At 58.2% G+C, this 27262-nt stretch overlaps 2 protein-coding genes across 11 annotated transcripts in view; one reads left to right on the forward strand and one right to left on the reverse strand.

Moving 5' to 3' along the window:
- Window positions 1–1748: 1748 nt before the first annotated feature.
- TMEM106C (transmembrane protein 106C) lies at window positions 1749–8092 on the forward strand. Of its 7 annotated transcripts, none has more exons than XM_045589023.1 (8): window positions 1749–1766; window positions 2331–2542; window positions 4465–4528; window positions 4982–5141; window positions 5232–5372; window positions 5781–5830; window positions 6300–6353; window positions 7381–8092. In XM_045589023.1, the coding sequence occupies exons 2-8, from the start codon at window positions 2359–2361 to the stop codon at window positions 7475–7477; spliced, it is 750 nt and encodes a 249-aa protein (XP_045444979.1). In that variant the 5' UTR covers window positions 1749–1766; window positions 2331–2358; the 3' UTR covers window positions 7478–8092. The 7 variants fall into 7 exon arrangements, with proteins under 7 accessions (XP_045444979.1, XP_036312873.1, XP_036312875.1 ...); XM_036456980.1 differs by lacking the exon at window positions 1749–1766 and adding an exon at window positions 1824–1949; XM_036456982.2 differs by lacking the exon at window positions 1749–1766 and adding an exon at window positions 1827–1946 and having other exon boundaries at window positions 2286–2542.
- A 3871-nt stretch (window positions 8093–11963) lies between these two features.
- COL2A1 (collagen type II alpha 1 chain) overlaps window positions 11964–27262 on the reverse strand; it is a 31302-nt gene continuing 16003 nt past the window's right edge. For 3 of the 4 annotated variants that reach the window (XM_036456970.2, XM_036456973.2, XM_045588994.1), the window contains 36 exons: window positions 26741–26839; window positions 26413–26457; window positions 26217–26315; window positions 25989–26042; window positions 25330–25437; window positions 24895–24948; window positions 24708–24806; window positions 24530–24583; window positions 23990–24088; window positions 23546–23599; window positions 23175–23228; window positions 22779–22832; window positions 22540–22593; window positions 22291–22335; window positions 22005–22103; window positions 21689–21796; window positions 21325–21378; window positions 21002–21055; window positions 20610–20663; window positions 20192–20245; window positions 19550–19657; window positions 18609–18662; window positions 18156–18209; window positions 17339–17500; window positions 16873–16980; window positions 16629–16736; window positions 16308–16361; window positions 16044–16151; window positions 15889–15942; window positions 15636–15743; window positions 15328–15381; window positions 14850–14957; window positions 14230–14518; window positions 13622–13809; window positions 13072–13314; window positions 11964–12559 (listed from right to left, as the gene is read on the reverse strand). In XM_036456970.2, coding sequence (XP_036312863.1) covers window positions 12413–12559; window positions 13072–13314; window positions 13622–13809; window positions 14230–14518; window positions 14850–14957; window positions 15328–15381; window positions 15636–15743; window positions 15889–15942; window positions 16044–16151; window positions 16308–16361; window positions 16629–16736; window positions 16873–16980; window positions 17339–17500; window positions 18156–18209; window positions 18609–18662; window positions 19550–19657; window positions 20192–20245; window positions 20610–20663; window positions 21002–21055; window positions 21325–21378; window positions 21689–21796; window positions 22005–22103; window positions 22291–22335; window positions 22540–22593; window positions 22779–22832; window positions 23175–23228; window positions 23546–23599; window positions 23990–24088; window positions 24530–24583; window positions 24708–24806; window positions 24895–24948; window positions 25330–25437; window positions 25989–26042; window positions 26217–26315; window positions 26413–26457; window positions 26741–26839 — 3342 coding nt within the window. In that variant the 3' untranslated portion in view covers window positions 11964–12412. The remainder of the gene's footprint in view (window positions 12560–13071; window positions 13315–13621; window positions 13810–14229; window positions 14519–14849; window positions 14958–15327; window positions 15382–15635; window positions 15744–15888; window positions 15943–16043; window positions 16152–16307; window positions 16362–16628; window positions 16737–16872; window positions 16981–17338; window positions 17501–18155; window positions 18210–18608; window positions 18663–19549; window positions 19658–20191; window positions 20246–20609; window positions 20664–21001; window positions 21056–21324; window positions 21379–21688; window positions 21797–22004; window positions 22104–22290; window positions 22336–22539; window positions 22594–22778; window positions 22833–23174; window positions 23229–23545; window positions 23600–23989; window positions 24089–24529; window positions 24584–24707; window positions 24807–24894; window positions 24949–25329; window positions 25438–25988; window positions 26043–26216; window positions 26316–26412; window positions 26458–26740; window positions 26840–27262) is intronic. The other variant, XM_036456971.2, reaches the window with a different exon arrangement.

Genomic DNA, 27262 nt, shown 5'->3' on the forward strand with positions numbered 1-27262 from the left:
GCACTTCTCGCCTCCTGGTCACGAGACAGCTGCCCCACCTCCAACGCCAAGTCCAAATTTCAAACAAGAGGAGGAAGGTCAAAGGACTAGTTGAGTCTCCATCCCTTTGAAGAAGCTTTCCTGGAAGTCCCACACCACCGCTGCTTACATATTATTGGCTTGGATTGGCAAGAAAGGCCGGGAACCGTATTTTTAATTGAGTGTATTGCTGCGCCCAACAAAACCAGGCTGGTACAGATAAGGAATATAAACATGATACTGTCTTCAACTGTATCATGTTTGCAAGGAGAGAGGTGAAGACCAGATTTCAGGAAGGAGAAGGTGTGGGCAGAAGTGAAAAAGGAGGAGCAATGGTTCCTTGTTTCTTCTGACAAAGATGTCTTGCTTGGCCCAACTTTAGTCAGGCTCCTGAATCTTCTCCTAGGCCCCTCTGTGCACTTACTGTAAAATTCAGTTCTAGCAAGAACTCCCAACCCTCCATAGCTGATCACTTCCCAATCTGATTGGATCCCTCAGCCTCCACCAGGCGATGCCTGGTCACACGGGCCTGTCTTCAGCGACAATTCTATTAGGTTGCTTTAGCCCGAATTCTCCTTACTCCTAATGTCTCCTCTTAGTAATTTCCCATCCACTGACCCTCACCCTGCTCCTGGCTATAAATTCCTACTTTTTCATGTAGTCTTCAGTGTTGAGCCCAATCTCTCATTCCCACAGCAAGACCCTACTGCAGCGGCCCCTACACCTGTTGCCATGATCCTCTTGAATTGTCTGCCTTACTGTCTTCAACTGTCACGCAATATGTTTTTCTTCGGCGCTTCTTATCCTAAAAGCTCAGGGAGGTGACTGTGACAACAGGAGAATGAGGAAAGAGAGATGGAGGTGGCAGAGAACTCGGAGGTGAACAGCCCACTCCCCATTGCCAAACAGGCCCCTCATTCACTCAGTTGAGAATCTCTCCTCTCTCCCCAAGCATCATCTTTAGTAACTCCAACTGCTTAATGCCCGCCCAAACTTCCTTCTGCTTGCAGGCTAAGCTTCACCTGGCAGTACCAATAGAGAAACCCACCTTTAAAGTGTTCTCTGGGCCGGCGGGGGTCTCGAGCGCTCCTGCTTCGATTCTCGGTAAGGTTACATGCTGGGGTGTCCGGCTCCATCCTCAGTGCGGGGCGTGCAAGAGACAGCCGATCAATGATCCTCTCTCATCATTGATGTTTCTGTCTCTCTCTCTCCCTCTCCCTTCTTCTCTGAAATAAATAAAAAGGTATATACTTTAAAGTGTTCTCTAACCCCTATGTGCGTGTATTTTTTGCTTGTGGACAGCTGGGGGAGGGGAGGGCAGTTTTCGTGTTTTCTGCATCTTTGTACCTTCAGCATCTACAAGGCCTCAGTGCTAAAAATAAATAAATAAATAAATAAATAAATAAATAAATAAATAAATAAATAAATAAATAAATAAATAAATAAAAGTTGAGAATAGCTTTGACTTGCCAGAGCCTCTTTATTGCTCCAGGACGGAGAGACATTCTGCTCCGAAAACTTTGGCCGGAGCCTTTCCCAACATTTCTGGGGAACAGCGGAGCATCGCGCTCTCTCTGCGCTGTTACCTCCCCCAGGCCGCTAGGGGCGCTGCTCTCCCCGCACTCCGCAGCCCTCTAGCGGCGCCGGCTGCTGGGCCGCGAAGAGCGCACGCGCACGCCGCGTCCCCGGCCGGCTCCCCAGTCAGCGCGTGCGCACCGAGTGCGGCGGCTCCGAGGACCCAGAGGCAGGTTAACTCGCCGAGGCGGGCAGGGGGCGGGACGGGGTGGGGTGCGCCCAGGAAGGAGTTGTGGGGGTTCTCGCCTTGCGGGTGCAGGACTGCGGCCTGCGCTCCCTGCTGGGCCGGCCGGGTAGTCCCCGAGCGTCGCTTTTTCCCAGGGGGCTTGACCGGAGCCCGCCCCCTGGGCTGACGGGCCCGTGGGAGGATCCCTAAGGCTTGTCATTAATTTGTTTGTGGAGGAAGGTTTTCTCTGAAGAAGGGCACAGAGTTGGCTGTAGTAAGCGAGAAGGGGCACAGCTGGGCCAGGTGGGAGCCGGGGTGCTCCCAGTCCCGGGACGGTGAGGAGCGGGCCGGGTTGGCGGAGGTGACCCAGTTCCTCCAGCTGCACGGAGCTGGTCGGACGGGGAGGGGGAGCCCTGCTACCAAACGAAGGCCTGGGAGAAGGTGTTCAGGTGTTTGGGGTCATACTTAAAACAGCAATTTGGTCATGGTTGTGCTTTCACTTTTCTCAGATTCTCCTCTCCTTGTGCGGCGTGGCCGTTAACATGCACCACCTTGACTCTTCGCCCCCTAGGACATGACACAGGTGGCACACCCTGGCCATGGGGTCTCAGCATTCCGCCTCTGCTCGCCTCCCTTCCTACAGGCGGAAGAAAGATGACAGAGAGGACATGCTGGACGCACGGGAGCAGGAAGAAGCCATTGCCCAGTTCCCGTACGTCGAGTTCACGGGGCGGGACAGCATCACCTGCCTCACGTGCCAAGGGACAGGCTACATTCCAACAGGTGAGACCTTTGATCCTGGGAAGGATGACTCCTCAGGGCTTCCGCTCCCAGACAGAGCTTTTCCTCTGGGCGGGAATGTCACGGTGGTAGGTGGTGCCTGAACAGGAACCTGCTCAGCTGACCTGATCCATCTGGGCAGGTTGCACAGCTTCTGTTTGGTGTCCTTATATTTTTTGAAAGCCTTTCTTTTCTTCACTTCTACTCTTTTGTTCTTTTGTTTCCTATGTCTGGAACTTTTGGTTTTGTTAAAGAGCTAAAACTCAGTCAAGTAAATTTGAAGATCTAATTGTCGTTAGTGATTCATAAATTGAACGGCATCCCACGTATAGAGGAGCCCCGAGGAGTTGTAGAGTGTGGCTGCTTTTATTTATTTATTTTATTTATTTAATATCTTATTGATTTTTTACAGAGAGGAAGGGAAAGATATAGAGAGCTTGAAACGTCGATGAGAGAGTAACATCGACCAGCTGCCTCTTGCACACCCCCTACTGGGGATGTGCCCGCAACCAATGTACATGCCCTTGACCGGAATTGAACCCGGGACCCTTCAGTCCGCAGACCGATGCTCTACCACTGAGCCAAACCGGTTTCGGTGTGGATGCTTTTATAGCCAGAAACTGGGTAGCCCATGAACATTGTTAGCAAAAGGAAATATCTGGGGAGCCGGCACAGCCATGGCACACTCAACCCCAGGGCGCCTTATATGCCGCGCTAGCTCTGCCAGGTTCAGTGACCCTGAGTGGAGGCAGTGAAGGATTAGAAAAGACAAGAGAATGAAAGCTGGGACTCGGTGGGACGCTGCTTCCCTGACGGGGACCCAGTAGTGCCATGGCCTACAAGCTGTGTTGTGGGTTTCAGTCCCACTCAATTACATGCACCTGATCGAGCTTTGTTTACTTGCAGCCTACATCACTCAGGCATGTGGGGCCACGTGTTCGGACCATAGAGTCAAGTTTACAACTACAGCTGTTGGCTATAATTGTGCTGGAAGGGCTCTGCCCTCCAAGCTGGGACTTGCACGTGGCCACGAGAGGACTGTGCCCTCTCATCAGTCTGAGGCCTGGACCCGTCCACACACTGTAGCTGAGCCCCACAAAAAGAAAGGATTGTTTCAGGCAAAGGGGATGGTTCTTGGGGGTGGGGAGATGAGAAAGAAGGGTCCACATGACAGACTTGGTACCGACCCGAAAATTCCAGACTGATTAAGATTACACTCCTGTAGAAGTCTGAAACTGTAATTAGGTCAAGTATTAAGTCAGGGTTCACGGTCATGGTTTCAGCACAAGTGACTCCACTTTGGACTTGTGGTTGTCTCTTTAACAATTTGCTGTGCATTATGGGATTTGTTGACAAGCATGTTTCTTTATTGTTATCGCTTACAAGAATTGGAACAGCTTTGCTTGGTGGGAGGTGGGGGACCATCTTGGAAGCTTCTTTCCAAGGGAGCAGATGGTGAATCATTAACAACCTAAGATCTGAAAGATCAAGTGGGGAGAGAAAAACAAATACTCCTAAGAGGTAGGTGCAGCATCATGTATCATGAAGCTGGTTCCCAGAAAGTCATAAGGGTTTAGATCATCACAAAGGTTAGAGCTGTGAGAACCATCTACTCCAAAGCTTTCATATTAGAGGCGATGAGACAGTGGCTTAAAGGGGTAATGCCTTCCCCACCACCATGCAGGAAAGCCAGAACAAGGTCCTAAGATTCTCCACTTCCACGTCACTGCCCAGGCAGCACTGATACATGTTTTGTAGTTTGTGACACTCCCTATAGATTTATTTGTTTATTTATTAGACCCAAAATGCGAATCTATGTCTAATTCTAAACAAGTATACGTTGTGGCAGACTGATGTGCGACATGAAGGAAAGTACTGCTAACACGTGAGATTTTTAGGACAACAATGGTTTGGTTTTTTTATAGAGCAAGTAAATGAGCTGGTGGCTTTGATCCCACACAGTGATCAGAGACTCCGCCCCCGGAGAACGTGAGTTACCTATCTCTCTCCTATTAATAACTACTTCTATCCCTAGGCCCTTTTAACACATATAAATGCCAGTTAACTTTTTGAAAACTTTTATTTGTTCTTGTCAATTTCTCCATTTCCTTTATTCCCTCATTACCACCTGGGGAGGAAACTTGAAGCTAGAAACATCCTGAGGGCCAAGGGAAGGAACTGACTTGGGAGGAATTGGAGGAGGGGTGTCCTGGGAGTTGAAAACACGTTTCTGTCTGCACAGCTCCTCTCTCCAGCTTCCCTTCCCAGACTGCAAACAGCAAAGGCTTCTGCCTCTGCACCCATTGTTGCCTGGTGTGTGGTTCCTAGCCCTTTGAACTTTCCTGGCCCTGTCCCCGTCAGTCCTGGTTCTGCATTTAATCTTAACCGACTGGACCTTGATATCTGACTGCCCACGTTGGTCATGTGCTGTGTTGTTTGCAGTAAGCAGTATGTCCTCCTGTCTGTCCTGCTCTGTCTCCTGGCATTTGGTTTGGTGGCTTTCTTCCTGTTCCCACATTCAGTCCTTGTGGATGATGACGGCATCAGGGTGATGAATGTCACGTCTAATAAGGAGGACTCCCTGGTAATCCTCGCCATCAAGGTAGGACTTAGGGCCTCCTTCCTGGGTTGTGTACCTGCATGTCTCAGACCCAGGAAACTGACACTTATTTCCTCCCTTGCCCTGATGCAGGCCACCCTGAAAATCAGGAACTCCAACTTCTACTCTGTGGCAGTGACCAGCCTGTCCAGCCAAGTTCAGTACATGAACACAGTGGTTGGGTCATATATGACGACGAACATCTCTCTCATTCCATCTCGGAGTGAGCAACTGGTATGCCGGTTTTTTTTAGGATCCTCACCCCATAGGCCTGAGAGAAGAATGGGGACTGTGGGAATGCCACTTGTAAGAACTGGTTAATGGGAAAGGCCTGGTGAGCTCTGTAAGAAAAATTTGAGGTGGGGGAGATCAGCTAAATATTAGAGGAACAAAAGAATATGTAAAAGAAAGCATTTGGGTACAAATCAAGAGGAGGCAAAATGATAGTCTGAGGCCCACTGGCCTCACAGAAGGGAAGAAGTAGGAAGAATGTGTTAGGGGCTCATAGTCTGTGTGAGGTCAGGCTTAGGGAAACGTGTGTCTGAGATGGGAGGATGCTCCCAGGTCTTTAGATGCTAATGATAGCATTGTTCTGTGCCAGTCCTGCCTGGCCACAGAGCGACTCTGGTGTTCTCTCTACAGGTGGACTTCATGGTGCAGGCGGAGATGGGAGGACCATTTTCCTATGTGTAGTAAGGACACTGTTCTCTCTGCTCTCCGCTGGATGAAAGGGATGCAGAGTTGTGCTCAGTTGATTGGTTGGGGCTGGTCCTGCCTTAAGTCCCAGCCTTTGGCCTGTAGGCTCCCTAACTTTGGCTGTCCCGAGATTTATTTGGAGGATGTGTTTTTAGCTCTGTGACTGAAGTGCTGGGGTATCTAAAAGAGAACAGTAAGCCACTAGAGACATTTACAAGCCCCAGCATTTATAGGATGGGTTTGAAGAAAACAAGAGTGTCCTGGTGTGGGAAGATGCAAGGACACAGGATTGGGAGCTGGTCAGCCGTGGCAGCATTGAGGTCAGGAGAGGAGGGGAGGGGAGGGGAGGCGGCGGCCCAGGCAGGGCTGACTGCCCCTCCGTGTGGCTGGAACTCGGTACTGTCTTGCTGTTTCTCATTTTTGTTTTGTTTTAACTAAACTGTTTCTATATTTGCTGTTTGCCAGCTTCTTCTGCACGTTACACGATATCCCAGTGCACAACATAGTGATCTTCATGAGGTACGTAGCTCTCCTTCCCATCCACAGCCTCTGTCTTTGAGCCTGACGTGAGGCTGTGAGAGCTGGCCACCTCCACACAGGAGCCTGTGTGACCCACCAGGCACCCAGCCAGAGGCTGTGCCCTCAGGCACGGATCCCGTAAACGTTTGGTGTCCTGGACACCGTGTCCAAAACCCCGTTATGAATTCCCAGACTTATGGTGAACAATCAGCTGTATGATGTTTTCTGTGAAACAAGGCTTAGTTCTGTGATCCCTTTAAAATCCTGACGAGACTAGTGAAGAACAGAAAGCTTCCTCCAGGCGTAAGTACTGAGCACTTGGCCAGGCTGTCTCTCTAGCCACACAAATTATCTACCACGTATCGTGGACCTTGAGGGTCACTCCCAGAACCATGACAAGGGTCTGCTGCAGACATTTGAAATAGGAGAGTGCAGAGCAAGAGCGGGCAGCCTTTTTCTGCCACGGGCCATTTGGATGTTTATAACATCATTCAAGGGCCATACAAAATGATCAACTTAAAAATTAGCCTCCTGTATTTGGTCAGACATTTAATTAACTCACCCCTAATGCCTTGGCAGGGCCGGACCAAAGGATTTTGTGAGCCTTATACAGCCGGAGGGCTGGACATTCCCCTCCTTGGTGTAGAGCAAGGTGTCCCAGCCTCACACTATTGACGTTTTGCCTGAGACAGTTGTCTGTTGTAGATGCTTTCTGGTGCATAGCAGGATATCTAATAGCATCCCTGGCTCTGCCCACCAGATGCCAGAAACACCACCTCCTACCCCCTCCATTGTAACAACCCAGAATGTCTACAGACATTGCTGTAAGCCGGTAAACTCTTCCCCAGCTGAGAAATATCACAGCATCTCTGTGGATATGAAAAGACTCTCTGGGTTTCTGGTTGCATAACCATAAAAATATGTGTATGGGACACATGGATATTGTTGCCTGAGTTTTCAAGAAATTATCTGGGCAATTTTTCTTATTTCAAAAGCAGAATTAATTCTCCTTGTTTCTTTTTCGTAGAACTTCCGTGAAGATTTCGTACATTGGCCACATGACCCAGAGCTCCTTGGAGACACATCACTATGTGGATTGTGGAACAAACTTCTCAGCTGTTTAGGAACTGCTTTTGGCTCTCCCACGGTAGCACCTGTCGGAACAGACACCCCATCTGTTCCCAGGGCCTGCGTTCTGTACCTACCCAGGTGGTAGACGTAGAGGAGAAACTGGTTCTCTTATTCCCCAGCAAACCTCCTCCTGCTGCTTGGGAGGAAAACTTGCCTCGGTAGCACCATTTCCGTTTCTCTGAACCAGCGAATCACTGCCCAGTACCCACTCTATGCCCAGCAAATAGCAGGCACTCATGGTTTTAAGAATTTCATTCCCATCTTGTCAGCTGTGCTTGGAGATTATAAATTGAAAGCAGACCAGGATATTAGGTTATAAAACCAGAGAGGGACGTGAGGTAGGACTGTTCGTGCGGCTGCACAGCTGTCATCAGGACCTCGTGGCACCGAAGAGGAACGTCTGAATACATAAAAGAAAGCACAGACCATTCAATGTGACTTTTCTCATCTCCTAAATGCCTAGGAACTTAAAAAGAAAAACTTGTTTTCTTATAGAAATTTATAATTGTTTTTACTAAGAACCTATGTGGAGCTTGATTAACCCTGAATCCATTGGCTGGAACATGGATTGGGGATTTGGTAGAAAAATAAGTCCTGCTTTTGATTCATCTGCGTCTTCTCTTGCCTGGATGTCTTAGACACCTGGGGGGAGCGGGGAGAGGGAGAACGGGGGCGGGGATTAGATGCCTGCTAAGTAGGTCAGTACAGGACGGGAGGGGAAGAGAAGAATCCCTGATTGTGCCATTCCCAAAGGCTCTTATCACAGAACAGCCTCGTGGTGACACGCTGCCTTATTGCTCTTCCAAAACAGAGCACTTACTGCCCCCTGGAGGGTGGAAGAGGTAGGGCAGAGATGCCTAAGGAGTGAAGCTGCTGCCTCTGGTGGAATAACTACCCCACCCCCCTCCTCAGGCCACTGCCTGTAGTTCTGATGAAAAGGGCCTGGCTTGAGTTTGAAAGTTTCTTGCACCGGCTCCAAGCTACAGCCATCAAAGTGGGCTCCAGCCCCACAGTGGGAAGCTTGAGTAGTCAGGTTTCAGACCTCAGCTGAGGTAGCCTCCAGAAGCCCTCACAGCAGCAGATGGTGGCAGGGGTCAATCTTAGTCCTCATTCCCATAGCTCCATCTTCAATATTTGCTCATTGATTTTGACACTGAATTTCTTTTTTCCTTGTTAATCCTCACCTGAGGATATTTTTATTAATACATTGATTTTTAGAGATAGTGGAATTAAGAGGGAGAGATGGAGAGAGAAAAATATCTATCTCATAAATTGGTTGCTTCCCAAATGTGCCCCGATGGGGCCAGGGATCCAGCCTGCAACTGAGATACATGCCCTTGACAAATCAAACCCCGAACCCTTCAGTTCTCCGGGACTACATTCTATCCCCTGAGCCAAACATGGCTAGGGCCACACTGAATCTTTTAAACAAAGGCTAAATTTTGTGACTTTTACTGGCATTGACCACGATTGAGTAACCGCACGCTGAGAGCTGCGAGCTGAAAGCTGAGTTTCAGTGTTACACTGGGTCCTTTAATTGTATGAACACAGCAGTGATGACTGTGCGGTACATTGATGATGGGACAGGACTTGCAAATGTACACCGTTTCTGAGAAAGTTGCCCTCAACACAGGAAGATGCTCGCCTTGCAACATTTCCTCTTTAGTTTTTCCATTTTCCAAATAGCCTCTAGCGGATGTTTTCATGTAATTTTGGAAAAGCTACTCATATTGGTACTTAAGTTTCAATGATTTTTGTGACTGTGCTTCAAGGGCATTTCTTAGAATTACCTTTAAATTCAGCTGTGATATGCAAATGAAAGCATATCACAGCTGGATTATTTTAAACAGAGCAGTACGTCTGACCTCATAATGCTATGAAATTTCATACCTGTTTATTTCTCAGCCTCCCAAGCTGTCCTGTAGGATGCTCTGCATCGTTGTGCCAGGCTATCCATCAGTTCTTGAGCAAACACGCACTAGTGGATTGAAATTTGGGAATATTGTGCTTCTTGAAAATGAGACTCAGAGATCTTTCTCTGTAGCTTCCAGCTTGGCCTCTACTGGAACCCCTTTTTTGCCCTCAAACTACTTATACTGGGTCACTTGGTTGAAATCTCCATTAGTTCATTTACTCATTCCAAAAGGTATTTATTGAGCACCTGCTGTATGCTAGGGATTGCATTTTCTGATGTGTTTTGTCCAGAGTCATAGCTAGAAGTTTAAAACATCATCACAAGCCTTTTGTTTTAGATTTTTTTTAATTAAACATTTTTAATGTTGACATGGTTGAAGGTGTCACCCTTTGCTCACCTTCACCCCCATGTCCTCCTCCTTTGGTCTTCACCAAACTATTTTCTGTGTCCAAAAATATCGAATGCTTCACAAATTTGCATGTCATTCTTGTGCAGGCACCATGCTAACTCAGAGCATATCACTTCTCTTGCACTAATCTACCCAGAGTCCTGTGCCATGTGTACTATCAGTGTTTTAGTAGATGTGCTAAGAAAGCAAGCACCATTATAAGCCTTTTATATTCAGCAGGCCCCATCTCTTCCTTAACTCGTTACCCCAATCTCCGAGTCAGCTGTCTAGGAATTCTAAACCCAAGTGTGAAACATGACTAAAAGAATTAACCTATTTATAAAGAGTGTTATAAATAACTCTCCATGAATCCTAGGGGTTCCCAAATATTTCCTCTGCTCAAATATTCCTTATTTTTTGCCTTGTAAGTAAGATTCTTCAGTGAGATTTTTGAGAGCACTCTTAAGATTCTGTGTTCCTTGTTTAGAAGGGGAAGTAGTTCAGAAGTTATTGTGTAATTTACCCTGGATCTGGGGAACTTGAGTAAGTCTTGGCTGGAGCAGACTCCTGACTCCCAGTTAAACGCCTTCAGAAACTTCAGTAGAGCTGAGGAAGCTCAAGAGAGGAAAAAAACCTGACTGAGGCCTCACAATTAGTAAGCCTGTTCTGTCTGCTCAAGCCTGCTGGGGGTCAGGGTTTCATGTGGGAGTTATTCTAACTGGAGAGACCTGCCTGTCCTGGGGCATTAGGGGTCACAGGGATTAGTATGAACCTGGTTACCCTCACCCCTTCTGGGCCAGGTTGGGACCAGGAAGCAGCAGTAAGGAGCACATTCACTGCCAGCCCGGGTGGTGCATTTCAGTTTGACCGCACACACAGGCAAGGTTCTCTGTTCCTCGGCTTCTCTTCTCTTAAGCTGTACCTCAGGTTCACTCCCCGATTACTATGCAACAATTACTACAATTTCTAGGGTTAACCGGGTACCCAGAAAGTGTGTGGGCTACGAGGGATCATCTTTATATCCTGGTGCAAATGGAACTTCACTCACAAAGGTCTGAGCTGCTTTAGTAAGAATAAGTAACTCTGTCCTGGCCAGTGTGATTCAGTTGATTGGGTGTCGCCCATACACCAAAAGGTTGCCTGTTCCATTCCCTGTCAGGGCACATGTCCAGGTCGCAGGCTTGATCCCCTGTAGGGGCTATGCAGGAGGCAGCCAATTGATGTTTTGCTCTCACTTCGATATTTCTCTCCTTTTAAAAATCTATAATAAACTATTATTAAAAAAAAAAAAAAAGGAATAAGTAGCTCTGATGCCACTGTGGGAAGCCAAGTGAGCTAGCTAGGAAGCAGAATAAGCTCTTGGAGTATGGTTGACAGGTTCAAACCAAACTCAACTCTTCATTTCTACCTGTTGTGTAAGGAAATATTTTAATAAACATCTGTACCCCTCACTGCTCTCTCTTGGCTCCCATTAGCTCTCTTATCTAATTTATGAACTAGCCCTCTCTAGGGGAGAAGGTGTCAGCTTCCTCATTTTTACCACGTACACAAGGCATTGGGAAGCAGGGGACGCCTGATGGTAAGGAGAGATGGGAAGCTGTCTGTTCATAAGCCCGATGTTTGAGGAAGTGCAGAGAAGCTTTAAATGAAGGTCTGGGAAGTACTGGATGGGGGGACAGAGGTACAGGGGCAGGAAAGAGGAATAAGGGTGGGTTAAGTGTTCAACACTCCCACCTCTCCTTGATCTAAAAGTCTTAGAAAGACACAAGTAAGTAGGTTACCAAGATTGCCTAATTGTGTGTACTTATCATGGCCCCCAAAGATTCCCTTCCCTCTCTTTCCCCACCCTCCACACCTCCTCCTCCCTCAGGAGCACCTTCAACCTCACCCACCCAGCAAGATTGTCCCATCCTCTGTTTACTGTCATCCCTTCTTTGTCCCTCCCTTCCCAAATCTTGGTCTGTAGCCCCAGTTCACCCCTGGAATTCTACACAGTGCCACAGTTTACAAAAAGCGGCAAGTCTGTGTTCACGTGAGGTCACTGAACCAGGCAGTGTGGCCCCAATGCCCTCCCTTTGGTTGAAAAGTCAACAAAAGAACGCCTTTGGATGGCCATCTGGTGACGCCTACCGAACAAAGACTAATGGAAAATAAAGAACAAACTCGAGTCCATATATACTTTCCAATAATTTTTTTTGTTTTTAATATCAATCGATGTTTTAAAAAATACAGAGGTGTTTGACACAGAATAGCACCATTGTGTAGGACACACACAGTTCCTGCGCCCGGCACCTGAAGTGGGTCTTCTTGCCTGGGCTGGGGGGGTCGGGGGGCAGTCACTCAGGGGGCATTTGACTCTCACCAGTTAGTTTCCTGCCTCTGCTTTGACCCAAAGGTCTTACAGGAAGACAATAAATAAATAGAACACCAAGATTTTATTTTGCAGTCTGCCCAGTTCAGTTCTCTCAGAAAGAGAGGGGAGAAAATCCAAACTGTAAAAGGGTGGGATGAATGGACATCAGGTCAGGTCGGCCATTCAGTGCAGAGTCCTAGAGTGACTGGGATTGGAAAGCACTTGGGTCCTTTGGGTTTGCAATGGATTGTGTTGTTTCTGGGTTCGGGTTTTTACAAGAAGCAGACAGGCCCTATGTCCACACCGAATTCCTGCTCGGGCCCTCCTATGTCCATGGGTGCAATGTCAATGATGGGCAGGCGCGAGGTCTTCTGTGACCGGTACTCGATCATAGTCTTGCCCCACTTACCGGTGTGTTTCTGGAGAAGAAAGAGAGGAAACACTATTTGGTGACACCTTGAAACCCAATGCCAGCTGCCCCCAGCACTGGACCCCAACACTGAGCAATGCAGAACACAAAGTGAAGAACACACGTGGTGCTCCTTAGACTTCTTGGCTGGCCAGAACCCTCTCCACCTCCTGTCCTTCCCAGCAAGGACTCCCTTCCCCTCCTTCCCACTCCTCACAGTGAGTTCCCCGCCGGTAACCCCTTTGGCATTCCATCTCATAAACATCACAGGAATCCCCCTACAAGAGTCCTTGGACACCCTGGGTAAGGTCTTATTTCCCCTGAGCCACGGAGAACAGCATACACCTCTCCCTCACTGTCACTCTGCATGTCTTCTCTACATGGCCCCTCACACACACACCTCTGAGGAGTCCATCACTTGAAGACCACAATACCTGCCGGGGGCCAACCCTCCGCCCGCTCTAGCCTGACCTCTGGGTCCCGGGCAGCTCACGTCTCTGGCAGCTCCAGCAGCCAACTCACCGTGCAGCCATCCTTCAGGACCGTGTACGTGAACCTGCTGTTGCCCTCAGCCCGGATCTCCACATCGTTGGAACCCTGGATGAGCAGGGCCTTCTTGAGGTTGCCAGCTGCCTCGTCCAGGTAGGCGATGCTGTTCTTGCAGTGGTACGTGATGTTCTGGGAGCCTTCAGTGGACAGCAGGCGCAGGAAGGTCATCTGAACGTTGGCAGTGTTGGGAGCCAGGTTGTCATCGCCGTAGCTGAACTGTTAGGGCAGAGAGCAGTGGTGTGAGGCCTGGGAGTGGCATTCAATGGGACCAGGGCGCCAGGGCCCAGGCTTCAGAGGAGCTGAAGGGGGGTTGAGGGAGCAGTCGAAGGAGGATGGTTTTGCTTCCAGGGCGGAGAGCAAGCCTCCAAGGACCTCTTCCTCCACCTCTAAATGGGAGAAAATACTATTCCTCCCCTTTCCTTCCTTGTAGGCCCCTAAGAAAACTGGTGAGAATGTGGGCAAGGTGCTAAAAACTTCCAGGGAGAGAGAAGAGCTCTCAGGCCAAGAGCAACCAGGCACTCACGTGGAAGCCACCGTTGATGGTTTCTCCAAACCAGATATGTTTCTTGTCTTTGCTCTTGCTGCTCCACCAGTTCTTCTTGGGAACATTGGCTGGGTTGGGGTAGACACAGGTCTCGCCCGTCTCCATGTTGCAGAAAACCTTCATGGCGTCCAACGTGCAGCCCTGGTTGGGGTCGATCCAGTAGTCTCCTGCAGGGGGAGGAGGCGACACCCCATTCAGGGCTCCGACAGGCACAGACACACCCTCCCAAGTGGCTCAAAGTCAGAAGGTATACGGGGGGAGGGGCAGCGTGTGAGGGCCACCTGTGAGCTGGACTGAGGGATCCAGGGAAGGGGGCTGAAAGGGAAAGTCAGTGCTAAATGGGGCCGTGAGCAGCAGGGCAGGTGCAGTGTCTGCCTGGAGGAGGGGACTCTGCCATGCAGCCATGGCAGGACAGGAGCCAGGGCTTCAGTTTCTCTGCCGAGACATGGGAGAGCGACTGTCTGCCAGAACCTTCCAGGCCCACCACCTCTGCCCTGCACGAAGAGGTGCCTCCTCCCTGGCTCTGAGGGGGCCAAGCCCAGTGGCTGCCCTCCTCCCTGGGGCAAGGTCCTGCCCTCCAGGCTCACCGCTCTTCCATTCCGGATGGCAGAGTTGCAGGTCCCGGCAGGTGCGAGCGGGGTTCTTGCGGGAGCCCTCGGGGCTGCGGATGCTCTCGATCTGGTTGTTGAGGGACTTGAGCGTGGCGTCCACCTCCGCGTCGTGCTGCCGCAGGTTGCCGGCTGCCTGGTCGGCCCGCATGTACTGCATGGGGTCGGGGCCTTTCTCTCTCCCGCCTAAGCCGGCGAAGGCTGACATGTCAATGCCAGGGCCAGGGGGACCTGGAGGGCCAGGGGGTCCAGGATTCCCGGGGGGACCCTGCAACAGAAAACGGAGGCGTCAGCCTGGAATTGTGGGGAGGTGCCCGCCTGCGTCCATCCTACCGGCCTAAAGGCATTCGAGTGTTTTCTTCTCAGTCCCAGGGGTGGGGGAAGGGTGAGCAGGCCAGGACCAAGAAAGCTCTAGCACCTTCCCTAGTTCCTCATTATCCCCCCTCTTCTGTTTCCCAACACCAATTGTGGGAGCCTCCGGGGAGAGCCCGGGATAAAGGGTGCCACCACCATTAGCGGCGGGCTGCTGCTCCAGATAGCTCAGCCCTCTGGGATGCTGGGGACACCCCAGGGTGCAGGGAAGAAGTCGGGGCACTTACAGCGGGGCCTGTTTCGCCAGAACGTCCACGGGGACCGGGAGGCCCAATGGGGCCAGGGATGCCGTTAGAGCCATCTTTGCCAGAGGGACCGACGGGGCCAGGAGGACCCTGCAGGCCGGGGAGAGAGGCAGCGAGAGAACAGTCATCAGCAGACGGACGGTGGGGAGTAGCTGGGGCTGGTCTGTCCCAATCTCCGCATTTCTCAGTCCTAGACCCCACACCGCTTTCACTCTCCCCTCCCTGCCTTCCTAAGCTCCTCTTTGTGATTCCTCTTCCTGGGAGCATCCTGCATATTCCTCCTACCTGTGGTCTCAGGTGCTTTCCCGGCCACAGTCACACTGAGCCCGTCCTCCCTCCGCTGCCGAGAGAGCCTCTGAGCACAAGGCTCCCCCAGAAGCAGCCACACTCCCCTCCCCCTTGAACGCTTGGCCAGCGCCCCGGCCCCACCCTGAGGAAGGGTTCGCTCCGTCCCACTTACTCTAGGGCCAGAAGGACCAGCAGGACCAGAAGCGCCTTGGTCTCCAGAAGGACCCTGGGCAGAAGGAAGAGGCAAAGGTCAGAGGTCAGCAGGGACAAGATGGGGGGGGGCCTTGAACACATATGTCATGGAGGGGGAGGAATAGGTACGTGCCCCACCCTCTTCCCATCCCACTTGGTCCTCCCTCGAACCCTGAGAAGGCCTGGACATTTCTTGGGCGGATGCCACGTCTCAGCAGCGTGGGAAACTCAGATGGGCTCTGAGCAGAGGGGGGCAGCAGGGAGCCGCACACAGGCAGCGGTACTCACAGGAGGGCCGGGAAGACCCTGCAGGCCGGTGAAGCCGCGGTGCCCCTTCAGGCCCCTCTCGCCAGCCTCTCCAGTCTCTCCTTTGTCACCTCGGGGGCCTTGAGGGCCCTGGGAACGAGACAGACACACGCAGGTTGGGTCTGGCCCGGCTGGCCTTGCCTGAACAGTGAATCCAGGATCCCCGGGCACCCGCTGCTCCCCACCCCCCACCCCAGCCTGCCCCTGTCCGGGACTCATCCATTCAGATGCTCACTGGGATTCCTCGGGCTCCAGCTGGTCCTGCGGGGCCCATGGGGCCTTGTGCGCCCTGCGAGGAGAGGGTGGGGGCGGCGTCAGAGCCAGGCGGGCACAGGGCCGGCCTCCTCCGCGTCTGCCCTCGGGGCCGGGCCGGGCTCCCATGGCACTCACCGCCTCTCCTCGGTCTCCCTGCTTGCCAGTTGGGCCGGCGGGGCCAGGAGAGCCAGGGGGCCCGGGGGCTCCCGGAGCACCCAGGGGGCCAGTCTCACCACGATCGCCCTGTCAGGAGAGAGGGCTCAGGCTCAGAGAACGTTCCACAAGAGGCAAGGGAAGAAGACACAGAACTGGGACCCCCGCCTGCTCCTCCGGCTGACCGATCAGGCCCAGCGGACTGCCCTCTGGGTCCCACTGCCCACAGAGACCCCAGAGGCTCACCTTCACTCCAGCTGCACCGTCTCTGCCAGGGGGGCCGTCGGCGCCAGGGCTTCCCTAGGCAAAGGGAAGCGATGCTGTTAGTGCTGTCCCCGCCCGGCTCCCGCTCGGCTCCCCTCAGCGCCCCAGGCTGGCTCTGCCCAACTGCGGCTTCAGAGCCAAAGCTTCCCACAGAGCCCCTCCCGCCTTCCTCCCACTGGGCTCCCACAGTGCCCAGTCCTAACGCTCCTCTCTCCGTCACCACCTCCCCACGGCCCCGAGGCCCGAGCCTCCCAGCCCCGGCCCATCTTGCTCCCCCTTCTCCGTGGGGGACCCACCACTCACCTCTCGTCCGGGTTCGCCAGCAGGACCGGTCAGGCCAGGGGGACCCACAGGGCCAGGGGGGCCTCGGTCTCCAGATGCACCAGGAGCTCCCTGCTTGCCAGGCTCGCCCTGCAGCGACCATGACAAGGAGGGTGAGCGCAGCCCCAAAGGGTCCCTGACGAAGGGCCACCCCGCGCTCTGAGAGGAGAGCGTCCAGCCGGAGGCCGGCCCCCCTCACCCAGAGGAAGGGGCACCCCTCACTCACCGACGGGCCGGGCAGGCCGGGGAACCCTCTCTCACCACGCTGTCCGGGAAGACCCACGATGCCCCTCTGACCAGCCAGACCCTGGGGGCCTGGAGGACCATCGGGACCCTAGGAGGAAAGGCGAGAGGTGAGAACGTGAGGAGGACACACAGAGCGGCCGGCCCAGCTGGCTGCCAGCTCTGCAGGGAGCAGCCCTCCTCCTGCCCTGGAAGTGAGGTCTCTGCTCTGCTCCCCTCCCCGCCCCCCACAGCCCTGCTGCCCCCCCCCGCCCCCTCCTGCCCTCCCCCTGCCCCTGCTGCCCCCCGCCCCCTCCTGCCCTCCCCCTGCCCCTGCTGCCCCCCGCCCCCTCCTGCCCTCCCCCTGCCCCTGCTGCCCCCCCGCCCCCTCCTGCCCTCCCCCTGCTCCTGCTGCCCCCCGCCCCCTCCTGCCCTCCCCCTGCCCCTGCTCTGAGCGCAGAGGGACGTACAGAGGGACCGTCATCTCCGGGCTCTCCCTTCTCGCCAGGAGCTCCGGCAGGACCTTGGAGGCCGGGGTCACCGGCTCGGCCGGGGGGGCCGCTGTCTCCTCGAGCACCTTTGGGACCATCTTTTCCAGAAGGACCGGGAGGACCAGGGGGGCCAGGGTTGCCCTAGAAGGAGCAAACGCAGGAAGTGAGGACTCAGCACACGTGCCCCTTGCGGCCCCAAGGACAGCAGTTCCCTTGGGAAGGGCAGCTTGACCCCCCATCCACCCCCACCCCGGTCTCTCTCTTCGATCGGCTCTCCCACAGGACAGTTCTGGGCGGGCAGCCTGGCCTCTCCAGCCCCTGCACGCTTGGCTTTCTCTAATCTACTTGGGGTCCCTCCTGCCTCCTTCCCTGTGGCCTGAATTCCCCCACCCCCCTCACCCCCATTCCTCAAGGAGGGGTGCAACCCCAGTTCCCCCTAAGCCCGTGCACCGGCTCCCCCAGCTCTTCTGTGTTGCAGGTGAGCTGGGTGCTTCTCCTGATCGCTCCTGCCTCCATGGCGAACCCCTCAGGGCTCCGGAGCACGGAGCACACACCGGAAAGCGTGTCTGTGACGGGGGCAGTTGTGCCAGCCGCATCCTGCCCACCAAGCCAGAGTCTGAGGGTTCGAGCCCCGGCCAGCTGGGAAGGTTGGCCACGACCAACAAAGGGGTCACCCCTGGCCCCCTTACGCCTCCCGGGAGAGGAAGCGGGCACAGGGGTGAGGCCTGTCAGGACTGGGCAGCCCCTGCCTGTGCCTCACGGGCCCGGAAGAGGGAACCAACCAGGAGAGACTTACGTTGGAGCCTGGGGGTCCGACGCGGCCAGCAGCTCCGGGGAATCCGGTGGCTCCCTGTGTGGGAAGAGGAGAGCCCCTGAGGCCCTCAGTCCCTCGATCCCGATCCCTCGGGAGCTCCAAGAAGTTCATGCAGGGGGTCCGAGAGGCCGGTGTGGGAGGGAAGGGGAGCCCGAGGGGAAAGGGCCTCGGGCTCCTGCAGGGGCCCAGCGGGGTCACTCGGCACCCAGGGCTGCTTCCAGGACCCCTGCACCCCAGCAGAGCGGCACCCTCCCCCGGGAGGGGCTCAGACGGGCCAGGAGCAGGACGGAGGAGCGGTGCATCCCAGAACACTGCAGTGGAGCCTCTGCGGCAGGTCTTTGTGAGGCCAGGGACGCGGCTGTGAGAGAAGCTGCCGCCCCCATGGCACCCGCCCCCCACACCTGGGTCAGGGGGCGGGGGGGGGGGCTCACTCACCGGGGGGCCTTGAGCACCTCGGGCTCCTTTGGGGCCGGTCACACCAGTCGGGCCCTGGGAGAGGAGGAGGAGAGACAGTGAGGCCTGCTCGCCCCGGGGAGGGCCTGTCCGAGCCCCTACAGTGGACGCCTGAAGGCTGATCTCAAAGAGGCAGCTCTCTTGGCACTGAACTCCCAGCTCCGAGAAGCTGGCACCGGCGGGCCTGCCCGCCCCCCCGCACCGCCCCCCCACCCCGCCACCTACCTCTCAGGGTGCTAGGAGCAGCCTCTCAGGCCTTCACAGAACCAGTCTCCCCTCCCCGTCTCCCCTCTCACCCCAGGAGGCTGGCTGCTCTGTCCAGGCTCTGCACCCTCAGGGAGACAGAGCTGCACTCTGTCCACCCCCCAGCCCCCACCCCACCCCACCCCACACCCTCACCCACACCAACACCCACACCCACACCCACTCCCACACCCACACCCACTCCCACACCCACACCCACACCCACACCCACTCCCACACCCACTCCCACACCCACACCCACACCCACACCCTCACCCACACCCACACCCACACCCACCACACCCACACCCACTCCCACACCCACACCCACACCCACCCACACCCACACCCACACCCACACCCACTCCCACACCCACACCCACACCCACACCCACACCCACACCCACACCCACACCCACTCCACACCCACACCCACACCCACACCCACTCCCAACCCACTCCCACTCCCACACCCACACCCACTCCCACACCCACACCCACACCACCACACCCACACCCACACCCACTCCCACTCCCACACCACCCCACACCCACACCCACACCCACCCACCCACTCCCACACCCACACCCACACCCACTCCCACACCCACTCCCACTCCCACACCCACACCCTCACCCACACCCACACCCACACCCAGGGGGCGCTCGGCACTGCTCACCTGAGGCCCGGGAGCTCCGGAGGGGCCCTGGGGCCCGGGGGCACCAGCGTCGCCTTTCTGGCCGGCCTCTCCCTGCTCGCCCTTGGCGCCGGGCTGGCCGTCAGCACCCTGTCCCGGGAGGGAGGAAGCCGCACGTGAGGGGCAGCCAAACACGTGCGGCTCTTCCCAAAGGGCCAGAGACCCTGAGCCGGCGTGTGTGCGTGTGTGCGTGTGTCTGTCTGTCTGCCCGGGCCAGCGTGTGTGCGTGTGTGCGTGTGTGCGTGTGTGTGTCTGTCTGCCCGGGCCAGCGTGTGTGCGTGTGCGCGTGTGCGTGTGTCTGTCTGTCTGCCCGGGCCAGCGTGTGTGCGTGTGCGCGTGTGCGCGTGTGCGTGTGTCTGTCTGTCTGCCCAGGCCAGCGTGTGTGCGTGTGCGTGTGTGCGTCTGTCTGCCCGGGCCAGCACGTGTGCGTGTGTGTGTCCGCCCGGCCTGGAAGTTGGGTCTCAGGATGGTGGCGTCCGTGTGGAGATGTAACAGGAGAGGAGGGATGGGACCGTTTCCCTCCTGTTTAAGCTGCCCCTCCCTCCTCGGGGGGGGGTGCCCTCCGGTCCCGGGTGTGGAGCTGCGGGGGTGGAGGGGCTGGAGGAGGGTCCGCGGGGGCCTTACAGGAGGACCGGCGAATCCAGCGGGTCCGGGGGGTCCGGTCTCTCCACGTTCACCCTGTGAGAGAGGGGCGAGGGGGGTAAGGCCACCCTGCCTGCCTGCTCTGCCCCCTCCTGCGAGCCAGAGCCCCTCTGGGCCCAGCCCGGCCTCCTGCGGGGCAGCTTCCGGAGGCCCCGGCCTCAGAAGGGGCCCAGGCCGAAAGCCTCTGTTGGTCAGAGGACCTAGTGGCTCCAAGGCCCCCCACCCTGATCGCATCGTGGGGCTGACATGCCTCCTCCCCCCATTTCTCTTCTCTCCTCCCACCCCCAGGCCCAGGGGGCAGGGCGGGCGGTGCCAGGGCTGCAGGGCCAGGCGGAGGCAGAGCCGGCTCTCTTGCCCCCAGAGGCCGGGGACAGAGACAGGCTCGGGGGCAGGTACTCACCGGGGCACCTCGAGCACCAGCGGTTCCCGAAGGACCAGGGGGGCCAACTTCTCCCTAAGGGTGGGAGGGGGCGGGGTCAGAGGGGGGCCCTGTGAGAGTCCTGAGGATGGAGTGGGGCTCTGGGGTCCCCCCTCCCCACAGTCTCTCCTGTTGCTTCAGCCGCCACACCTGTGCGTCTTCGGGGCCCTGGCTGAGTGCATTCCCCCACCCCTGCCCAGTCCCTCTCCACTCCACAGGGCACACGGCCAGTGACTTCGCTTCTAAGACCCCCATCCTTTGCCCCTCCCAGCCCCTGGTGGGCAGGAGGGTGGCAACCGACGGGTGAGGAGAAGCAATGGCAGTCCTTGGCAAGACATGGGAAGGCTCGATGGGGGAAGGGAGCCAGGACTCACCTTCTCACCGTTGGCACCAGCCGGGCCAGGGGGGCCGATGGGGCCTGTCAGACCCTGGGGAGAGAAAAGGCGGAGGTGAGGAAGGCGGGGAGAGGTGGTCTGGAGCCCAAATGGGACTCTGGGACCCCGCGCCCGATGGCCCCAGAGCTCCCGCTCACGCTGTGGCTCCGGTTTTGACAGGAAGTCCCCGTGGTTGCCCAGCCCAGACAGCTGAGCTAGGACAAGGGACTGCACACATACACGGGCCCTCCTCCCCGAGTGCAGGGCTGGGGACCTAAAGGGCCCCCTGCATCTGTCCCTGCCCAGGCCCAGCGTTCACTTACTCGTCCACCGTCCTTCCCAGGGGCTCCCTCTGGGCCTTTCTCGCCGACATCACCCTGTGGGGTAGAGAAAACGGGCCACCTCAGGGGTCAGGGGTCACTCCAAGAAGCCCTTTGCCAGCTCAGGGTCACTCTGAGTGGGGCTCCAGGGAGAGCTCAGACTCTGGCCGAGAGGGATGTGCTGGGGCCTCAGGGTGAGTGACAGGAGTGGGATGGAGGGAAGGGTGGGGGGACGATGTCACTAAAAGGCACCCAGAGACTCTGGAGGGGGGTCTCCAAGCCCCTCCAGACAGGCAGCTGGGCTCTGTGGGACAGGGAGTGAGTGTGGGGCCCCGGAGCATGGATCTGGGGTAGCTCTGGTACTTACCCTGTCTCCCTTAGGCCCAGAAATACCGGCTGCTCCCCTCTCACCGGGCATGCCCTGCAGACCTGGAGGGCCCTGAGCCCCAGGGGGGCCAGCCGGGCCAGATGCTCCCTAGGGGGAGGGGAGAGAAGGTGTGTGTGGTGGACAGCACCTCCCCCAGGGACCCCAGTGCCCAGATGCCCCTTTCCTTCTCTTCCTCCTCTGCCCAGACCTCCTTTCTCCTTCACCTCCCGCTCCTCCCTCCTCCCCTTCCTCTGCCACCCTCAGCAGGCCTCCCAGGCCCGCCCGGGGCCCCGCGGGCAGGGCCCGCCTCACTTACTTTGGGACCGTCCGTGCCGGGAGTGCCGGGGAGGCCACGGGGACCCTGGAGGCCCTGGGCGCCGGGAGAGCCACGTTCGCCTGGGAAGCCGCGTTCGCCCTGTGGCAGAGACACCAAGGAGCCGTCAGGCAAGAGAGACGGGGCGGAGGCCGGGGGGCAGCAGGGAAGCGGGGAGCAGAGGGGGAGCCCAGGCTGCCAGGCAGCTGTCCTGCTGGGAGGCCAAGCAGGCTGCCCAGGGACAGGCGGGCCCCAGGATGCCCTCAGGAGGGGCCCGCGGGACACTCACTCTGGGGCCCACGAGGCCGGGGGCTCCAGCTTCGCCAGGAACGCCCTGCGGAACGAGAAGGGTGATTGAAAGACGGGAAGCGTTTACGTCCGAGTCCTGCCTGAGCATCCCACCCCCTGAGCTCAGATTGTCGCCTCAGAGGCTACCCCGGGGCCTCAGGCTCCTCATGTCGCCTGCCCTTGTCTCTTGGGCCTCAGAGGCGATCTGCCCGTCTGAGCCGGTCGCAGATTCGAAGAGCCCCACACTCACCTGGTCACCTGGTTTTCCACCTTCGCCGGGGGGACCGGGAGGACCAGGAAGTCCCTGGAAGCCAAAGTGACAGGCGTTGGCAAAGGGGCCAGTTTGCCGCCCCCACCCTCAGGGAGGCCCTGCAGGGAGACCTCGCTCCCCTGGTCCCCTGGAGCGGGTGGGCCTCCGTCCCCGGGGCCTGCTGCCCGCTGAGCGCTGGTGGGGAGGGGACGGCAGGGAAAGCCGGCTGGGCTGCCTACCTGGAAGCCAGACGGTCCCGGAGCACCCTGCTCGCCTCGTTCCCCGGAAGGTCCCTGCGGAGGAAACAGCGATGAGGAGCGGAGCCAGCGCTCCGGAGTCTGAGAGCCTCAGCGAGCGCCCGAGGGCGGCCAGGGGAGGGCCAGGCAGACTCCTTCCTGCACGGCGCAGGCCAGGGCCGCTGCCTGCAGGCCTCGCTGTTCTCAAGGACACCCAGGGTGGGGTCCACGCGGCCTCTTCAGGGTGGGATGCCCCACCTCGGCTCAGGGTGAGCCCAGATCCACATCTGTCGGCTCCATGACTGAGTGGCCTGAGGTTCCCGCCCCCCCGCCTCCCCGCCTCCCCGCCTCCCCGCTGCCATCCCACAGGGCCAGCGGAGGAGCTGGGCAGGTACTCACAGCGGGTCCAGGGGGGCCTGCAGCACCTGTCTCACCATCCTTGCCAGGAAGACCCTAGAGGAGAGAGCAGGGAGATGTGAAGCCACGCTCCTTCCGTTCCACAGCTCCCAGCCCTGGGCGGACAGGTACAGGGAGGCCCAGAGTTCCCACCCTCCACAACTGTGTCCACCCTCCCCTCCCCTTCCTTCACCGGCCCCTCCTGTTCCCTCAGGCTGTCTCCCTGTGCTGCTGACTGACAGCAACCAGAAGTCCCCCCCCCGTGGGGATCCCCAAAGGGCCCAGAGCAGATGGGCTTGGCCACAGGAAGCCCCCTGCTGACGAGGGGTCCCAGGAACCATAGGGATCCTCTTTCTCCTGGGGCAGGTACTCACTCTCAGGCCAGGAGCACCGGGCAGTCCTTTCTCACCAGCTTTCCCAGGCTCGCCCTGGAGGAGAGAACGCAGGGCTGTGAGTGGAGGGCTTGGGTGAGAGTGGAGGGGAGAGCAGGCTGCAGAGCCTGGGGCTTGGGGCCTGATGGACAGCAAAGGCTGGAGCCGGAAACCAAGCACCTTCTCTTCCGCCCAGAGGCATGCACTGAGAGCACCGCCCACGGAGCCAGGTCATGCTGAGCGGCCTCGGGGCTGTAGGGCCCTGGGTGTGCCCGGGTGGCATGCACTGCTACGGGACACGAAGGCCCCAGCAGCTCGAGGCACCAGGACCCTGCTCAGCCCTTCCCCGGGGTTAACTCTAGTCTGGAGCCAGCCAGCCCTTCCTCCCCTGGGATGAAGGGATGGGGCACCATGTGGAAGGACACGGAAGGGCAGGTTGTTACTCACGTTGGCACCTTTGGGGCCAGGGAAGCCCATGACACCAGGCTGCCCACGAGCCCCCTGAGGACCCGGAGGCCCAGGGCGGCCGTCTTCGCCGGGGGCTCCCTGGAGGAGAGGACACCATGCTCAGGACAGGCACCCTGACCAGCTCCTCCGCCCGCACCGCTCAGTGCCTCCCGTCGGCAGGCCCAGGACTGGGCACCAGCCAGACGCGACACGTGGGGGCGGCTGAGGTCGCGATGGGCAGCCCACACCACACAATGGCTCCCTCGGTGACAAGGCCCTGCCTAGCTTAGATGTTTTGTTTCTGAAAGCACACACCGGGCTTTGTCCTCCCCCACGGAGTGGCCCCGTGCTCCCGGGGGTGACGTTTCCAGAGCTCACCGACCCTGCGCAGGCCACCCCTGACCCCAGGGCCTACCCACCGTCTGCCTCCTCCCCATTCTCCAAATCCACAGGCTGTCCCCACCCAAACGCCTGCCTCTCTTCCCCCCTGCTTCCCCGGGATCACCCCACCCCGCCCGACACACCCGACGGGGGACTTACCGAAGGTCCAACTTTGCCTTGAGGACCGGCATCGCCGGGGCGGCCAGTGAGGCCCTTTGTCCGGGAGAGAGAGGAAGGTGGGTGTCAGAGCCGGTCCGGGCCGCCCCATCCGGGCGGGCGGCGCCGGGCGAAGGGAGCGAGTGGGGAAGGGCCGAGGGCGGAGCAGCTCCGTACTCACCCGAGCCCCGGGAAGGCCGGGCTCTCCGGGACGGCCGGGGTCCCCGTTGGCTCCCTTGGGTCCAGCGAGGCCGCTGGGCCCTCGCTCTCCAGGGGCTCCCTAGGCCGAGGAGGCAGGGCGTCAGCGGGGGGCCATCGGACGGACGAGGGAGGCGGGAAGGGACCCCTGCCCTTCTTCCCTGACTCACCTTGGGACCGGCCAGACCGTCTTGACCAGGAAAACCTCGGTTGCCAGGAGCACCCTAGGGAGACGGGGAGAGGCAAAGCAGGGAGTTGGATGGGCCCTGAACCACCGTGGCTGCAGAGAGACCCGCCAGGCTCCGGGCTCCATCCCTCCAGCCACAGTGTCCATGGAGCAGTAGCTACAGCTTGCAAGATTCTGAACGATTACTTTCTTGGGCCTATCTCCCCCTGTCTGGGAAGGAGCGCAAACTATTCCGTGTCATCCTGGGGCGGGGGACACAGAAAAGGAGGAAGGAGCCCTGCCCCGAGGGCAGTGGGGAGAGGAAAGAGGGGCCTGAGACTCAGAAGGTCACGGGATCGGCGAGAACATGGAGCCACAAGGACTTGGCTTCCCTCTCGGGTCACACCCCAGGGACAGTGGGGACGCCTGGCCCACTTACTCGTTCTCCGGGGGGGCCGATGGGCCCAGCACCGCCAGGCTCTCCGCGGGCACCCCTTTTGCCTTCTTCCCCAGCAGGCCCAGGGGCTCCCTGGGGGCCTGCAGGGCCCTGAAAACCAGCACAAAGGAGAGAGACAGGGTGAGCCCTCACCCGGCCCGCCCTGTGCAGGCACCAACTGGAAGTGTGAAGGAAGTGGCTGTGACCCTTGTCTCGGGGCCGGGGGACTTGGGAAGGGGGGCCCCGAGGGTCATCGTGGCAGAGAGAAGTGGCCCCGGGGGAGACAGAGGGCCTAACGTTCAAACTGTGGCCAGGTCACAGACGAGAGCTGCCACTGCAGCCTGTTACCTGCCTCCTCTGGGCTCCGCCTGAGAGCTCCCGGGGGGGGGGGGGGGGGGGGGCTACAGAGGGTGGGCAGTGGGTGGGGGTGGCCCTGGGTGGGCAGTGGGTGGGGGTGGCCCTGGGTGGGCAGTGGGTAGGGGTGGCTCTGGGTGGGCAGTGGGTAGGGGTGGCTCTGGGTGGGCAGTGGGTGGGGGTGGCCCTGGGTGGGCAGTGGGTGGGGGTAGCCCTGGGTGGGCAGTGGGTGGGGGTGGCCCTGGGCCCCCCTCCCCATCCCGGGAGCAGCCGTGTAGAAAGACAAGGACTGAGGGGCAGATACTCACAGTTTCTCCCTTGGGGCCTTGTTCGCCTTTGAAGCCAGCAATTCCAGGCTCGCCCTGGACAGAGAGAGGGGCAGGCTCACCCCGGGTTCTCCCCGCGGACCTGCCCCCACCTCCAGAAACCCGCCCGGGTGCCCACCCAGGGACACCGGTGCGCGTGTGGGAAAGGAGGGACCGTGGGGTTTGACGGCGGGGTGTCCGTGGGACTTGGGGTTCACTCCGGGCGCTTACCGTCTGACCTTTCGGGCCCAAAGGACCAGTTGCCCCTTGAGGGCCGGGGGGACCCCGGGGCCCAGGGAAGCCGGGAGCACCAGCAATGCCAGGAGCACCCTGTCAGTGTGAGCAGAGGACAGAGGCATCAGGAGAGGATGTGAGGGCGGGGGGGCCGACCCCACCTGAAGGAGCCAAGTCCGAAGGCAGCACTCACAGCAGATCCTTTGGCTCCAGGGATTCCATCGGTTCCGGGGTTGCCCTGAAAAAAAGACACGATCACCACAAAACACGCATAAATCCCAGCCCTCCCAGCCCTCCCAGCCCTCCCAGGCCGCGGCTGCTGGGCTGGGCCAGCGGCTGCCCTCCAGGCTCTGTCCCGCTGATGCCGCCAGGACGGGGGCTGGAGGGAGCCTGGTCTGTAGATGTGGGCGTGAAGGACAAGCATCGGGTCAGAGCAGATGTTTCCCTCCCAGCGAAGCACAGGGTCAAGGGTCAGGGCCACAGACCCCAGAACCTTCCAGCCAAAGAGCGGCTGCACTTACGGAGGCGCCGGCCGGCCCGGGGGACCCGGGAGTGCCAGGTTCACCGCGAGGACCTTGAGCGCCTTCGGGACCACGAGCACCAGTGGGACCAGCTTCACCCTGGGGGAGCGGGAGGGGGGGTGAGAAGGCAGGGCCTGCGGACAGGCCTCCGGAGGGCCAGCAGCAGCGTGGGGCCGGCTGCAGGCGTGCACCAAGGAGCCGAGCCGGCCTGTGCATCTGCCCTGCGGGCCGAGCTCTCTGGCCCGGTGACTTCCACCCCCTGCCTCCTCCTCCATCCCCCCTGGACTCTGTGAACCACCAGAAGCAAACACACTACAGCCATGGGCGCCGTGGGGGTCCCAGCAGCACCCACGGGAAAGCCTGTGTCTGGGTCCCGCCATCCCAGTGTGGGGATGATGGAGGCAGGGCTGAGACTGGCAGGTCCCTCTACCTCCCCCTCCACCTGTTTTTCTCGGTTACTGAGGGCATGGAGGCCCTGGGCCAGGCAGCTGAGGGCACTGCTCCCCTGGCACTGGCTGATGT

The sequence above is a fragment of the Pipistrellus kuhlii genome, unplaced genomic scaffold, assembly GCF_014108245.1.
Source record: "Pipistrellus kuhlii isolate mPipKuh1 unplaced genomic scaffold, mPipKuh1.p scaffold_m20_p_3, whole genome shotgun sequence".
NCBI classification, from domain to species: domain Eukaryota; kingdom Metazoa; phylum Chordata; class Mammalia; order Chiroptera; family Vespertilionidae; genus Pipistrellus; species Pipistrellus kuhlii.

Coding starts and splice junctions, on each gene's coding strand:
- TMEM106C (XM_045589023.1), top strand. CDS start 2,359: ATGGGGTCTCAGCATTCCGCCTCTGCTCGCCTCCCTTCCTACAGGCGG. Junction 2,543..4,464: donor GACAGGCTACATTCCAACAG/GTGAGACCTTTG, acceptor GTTTTTTTATAG/AGCAAGTAAATGAGCTGGTG. Junction 5,142..5,231: donor TGGTAATCCTCGCCATCAAG/GTAGGACTTAGG, acceptor GCCCTGATGCAG/GCCACCCTGAAAATCAGGAA.